We start from the raw sequence: 4,057 nt of genomic DNA, 5'->3' as shown, positions 1-4,057 counted from the left end.
GAATATGAGTTCATATATACATTAACAAACACATATGAGTTGAAGATCAAACTAATAATCAAAAAGAAATTGTGTAGATGTTGATTAATATAATATCAGTATGTGATTCTTATGTAATCTTTATCTCAAAACTGAACGAAGGAGAAATGTTTACATCCGAGTAGGAGGCAAATGTTTTAATTTCCAGTCTTCATGCATGCACTTTACGTAAACCACGGAGATCATGTTGGTTCTTGCACTTAGGAGAAATCTGACAAAGAGAGGACTAATAATAATCCGAGCCACGATATATATTAGGTCACTAGTTAAACTTGAAACTAAAACAAAATTGAAAATTTAAAACCCTAGCCTAAGAAAACTCAACTCTTTGGACAGCACCAAAAAGACAGAAGTTTTAGTAGCATAGCTGGTTTAACATTAAATTTTATTTTCTAACATTTTACCAGAAAAAACCAAAAGATTAAAATAAAGCTTTGGACATGGTCTCGAGAACTAAGAGTTTTAAACATTGAAATAAAAAAACATGCTCAAGAAACTAACTAGAAGAGTCCATTTCCATTTTTTTGGAATATAAAGAACATAATAAAAAAACTAAAATTACTGGTTTAGTTTAAAATGTTATAAAATCCGCAAGTTTTTGATGGAAAAAAATCCATAAATTTGGAAAAAACTGTACACCTTATCAGAAATACTAGGACAACGTATCAAGCAGAAATGCATTGATGTAAATTCGTAGATGACAAGGTGACTTTCTCTTCAAAACCAACTTCTTCACCGAAAAAAATAAACTCTTCAATCAAAAAAACAAATCAAATTTTCATACAAAATTTTGAATTTCTGATATATACATAAAAGTATTTTTTCATATAATTGTCTAAAACCTTTATCTATAAATAAAGGACAGTTTCGTTATGTCAAAATAAAATAAATTCATAAGTAGAAAACAATCTTGTTATGTCAAAATAAAATAAAACAAAATTCATGCTTTATTTTGCTCCTCACACTTTGAGTACTTTACAGTCTCCCGCGGGGGAGTGGCTATTGGATTGGGAAGATAATTTGGGCCTGGATCGTGGCCTCGTGGGTGATGATCCAGTTCTTGATAACCGGCTTCGAGAACCGGCTTCGAGAGCATTTGCGTCAATAATCCTAAGCGTGCCATAACTCTCACAACACTGTTCAAAAACCCTCTCTCTCTCTCATAAACTCTTGGACTCGCTTCTTCTCGATCTCCGCAGCTTCGGTTTCGTCAATGGTACGTACCTCTATCGCTTTCCTCTACAGATCCTAATCTGATCTTAAGTCTCGCGTGATCTGTTGGTTTTTAATCATCGGTTTATACTTAATTAATTCTCAGGCTTTACCGAACCAGCAAACCGTCGATTACCCTAGCTTCAAGCTCGTCATCGTTGGTGATGGAGGCACAGGTATCATCATCATCATCATCATCATCCTAGCTTTCAAAAAGTTACAGATAATTAGGTCAATTTCAGTAACGCGCGATTCCTAGAGCTCTTGATGAGTCTCCGCTTCGATAGCTTTCGGTGTTATCTTAGTCTTGATATTTAGAGACTGCTAGTATATCTCTTAGAGCTTTCATTTTGTTACTTAGCTCAGTATATGTTATTGATGCATCCATTAAGATTATTCAGAAACGGGATTTCTAGAGTCTCTGCTTCGATTAGTAGTGTTGATCTCGCCAGCTCAAACTCTGATTTTAGAGCGTGCTACTTACTTGTACGTAGTTCGTCTTTTCCTGGAGCTTGATTTTGTTACTTTAGCTAGGCGCTTAATGCATGTTTGTGATGCGTCCATGTGTTTCATTTATGAGAGATTGTTTACTATATAGTAGGAATGGCATCTTGCTATATTGTTAACTCTGAGGTTATTTGCACAGGAAAAACCACGTTTGTCAAGAGACATCTCACCGGAGAGTTTGAGAAGAAATATGAACGTAAGTACTTCTTGCACGGACGTTGAGTTGCTCTATTTGTGGGAGACGTTGTAACCGGTTCTGATTCTTTCTTGTTTTTTATGCGATTGCAGCCACTATTGGTGTTGAGGTTCACCCTTTAGATTTCTTCACTAACTGTGGCAAGATCCGGTTCTACTGTTGGGATACTGCTGGACAAGAGAAATTTGGTGGGTTAAGGGATGGATACTAGTAAGTCAATTTCTTAATCCCTTCTGATATGTGTATCAATAGTCGAGAATCTTCTAGTGTTGGTAGCTTGATTGTATACATTTTATCGGCTTGATTGTGAATATAAAAATGAGAAGTTATTATGATAATACTACTTTATTTAGTTATTCTGTTGCAATTGGTTTGTTTGCTACCTCATCATATTAGACTCTGCATTGGCCGTGATACAATGATGTGGTGTTTTTTTCTTGTTGCAGCATCCATGGTCAATGTGCCGTCATCATGTTTGATGTTACAGCACGTCTGACATACAAGAATGTTCCAACATGGCACCGTGATCTTTGCAGGTATGAACACACAGAAGCTAGACTTTTAATGTAACAAATTTCTAAACGGAGATGTGATGTTTCGATTTTATTTGGGTACAGGGTCTGTGAAAACATCCCGATTGTACTCTGTGGAAACAAAGTTGATGTGAAGAACAGGCAAGTGAAGGCGAAGCAGGTGACATTCCACAGGAAGAAGAATCTCCAGTACTACGAGATATCTGCCAAGAGCAACTACAACTTCGAGAAGCCATTCTTGTACCTTGCTAGGAAACTCGCTGGGTAAATAACAGTTTTTGACCCTGACTTGTACTTTCATGGGATATAAACTAAAAAGATGGATAAAGAGTTGAGTTTTAAATGTTTCAGGGACCCTAACCTTCACTTTGTGGAATCACCTGCCCTTGCTCCCCCAGAAGTACAGATTGACTTGGCTGCTCAGCAACAGTAAGCTTTCTAAACCTCACTTTTATTTTATTACATTGCTGAGTTTTTGCTGCTAGTTTTCTTGTTCACTAAGAGACTTCTATATAATTGAATTGTAGGCACGAGGCGGAGCTCGCAGCCGCAGCAAGTCAGCCACTCCCTGATGACGATGATGACACGTTCGAGTAGAGAGAGAGAGAGAGAGAGACACTATTATCATTTCTTGTTTTTTTTTTTCTCTAGTGGAGCTATTTCTATTTGTGTTTGTATTCTTCAAGATATGAAGTTTGAATATCTGAGGTTTGCGATGGCACTAGTCATTTTTCCATTCGGAGTCTTTCTGATACTAGTTGAAGCAAAAGCCAAGCTTTCTTATAAAAAAACACCTTTTTTGGTAACCCTTTTTCTTATTAAGAACACTAAGTTATTACTTGCTCTATTAACTCTACCAAACTTTGCCATTACACCAACAGAGGAAAGCAAACTACCAGATACATATTTAAACAAAATTTCATTTTGTCTTGTATCATTCTGTGATACCCACTGTCTGGTTTGTTCAGCTTAGTGCTAATATAACTCATCAATTAAGTTCTTCCATTCACTCATAAACGTCACATGTTTATATCTTAATCTTTTCACTTGCTAGACAGCCATGTTTGTTGCTTCCACCTCTAGTGAAGAATTCGTCGGTTTGATCATTGAGGATCCTCGAATTTGTTGGATACCTTTTTTTTTTCTGAAGGGACCATCCTATTTGTTTGATTTTTGGTTCATATATTTAAAATGTTGCATTTAAGAAGAAAAAATACATGCATTAGTTAGAAAAAAGCAGTGAACCTTATGTTTACTTAATAAATTTCTTATATATGTTGCATTTATGCGCACATACACGTACAATTACAATAAAGGAAAAGTATATTGAACTTACAAACTACACTGTAAAAACTAGTTTTAATTTATTATGTTGTTTTGATCAAAAAAAAAAATTATTATGTTGCATGTAGTTGAGATGTCCATTTGTTGGTATAACGTAACTCTGTAAAAAAAATTAATATAACGTTGGTGACCCGTTGAACATTTAAGATATACCAACTCTCTCTCTCTCTCTCTCAAATATATGAGCAGCAAGATTTTGAGACAAATGTTTGCCAAGTACTAAAAG

General features: G+C 35.5%; 1 protein-coding gene across 1 annotated transcript; it reads left to right on the top strand.

Annotated features, from left to right (window-relative positions):
* Positions 1-1,103: 1,103 nt before the first annotated feature.
* On the top strand, positions 1,104-3,293 carry LOC108824651 (GTP-binding nuclear protein Ran-3). The gene is made up of 8 exons (XM_018598066.2): positions 1,104-1,255; positions 1,358-1,427; positions 1,898-1,954; positions 2,047-2,164; positions 2,401-2,490; positions 2,572-2,751; positions 2,839-2,916; positions 3,015-3,293. Exons 1-8 carry the CDS (start codon positions 1,253-1,255, stop codon positions 3,082-3,084), a joined length of 666 nt encoding a protein of 221 aa, XP_018453568.1. The 5' UTR covers positions 1,104-1,252; the 3' UTR covers positions 3,085-3,293.
* Positions 3,294-4,057: the final 764 nt, after the last annotated feature.

Source organism: Raphanus sativus, chromosome 2 (assembly GCF_000801105.2).
Source record: "Raphanus sativus cultivar WK10039 chromosome 2, ASM80110v3, whole genome shotgun sequence".
Lineage (NCBI taxonomy): Eukaryota > Viridiplantae > Streptophyta > Magnoliopsida > Brassicales > Brassicaceae > Raphanus > Raphanus sativus.
This window is presented reverse-complemented; position numbering and strand designations above follow the sequence as displayed.

Bases quoted from the DNA above. Each gene is read 5' to 3' on its own strand.
- LOC108824651 (XM_018598066.2), top strand. The intron at 1,428-1,897 runs GTATCATCATCA...TTATTTGCACAG, and splicing joins CGTTGGTGATGGAGGCACAG to GAAAAACCACGTTTGTCAAG. The intron at 2,917-3,014 runs GTAAGCTTTCTA...ATTGAATTGTAG, and splicing joins GACTTGGCTGCTCAGCAACA to GCACGAGGCGGAGCTCGCAG.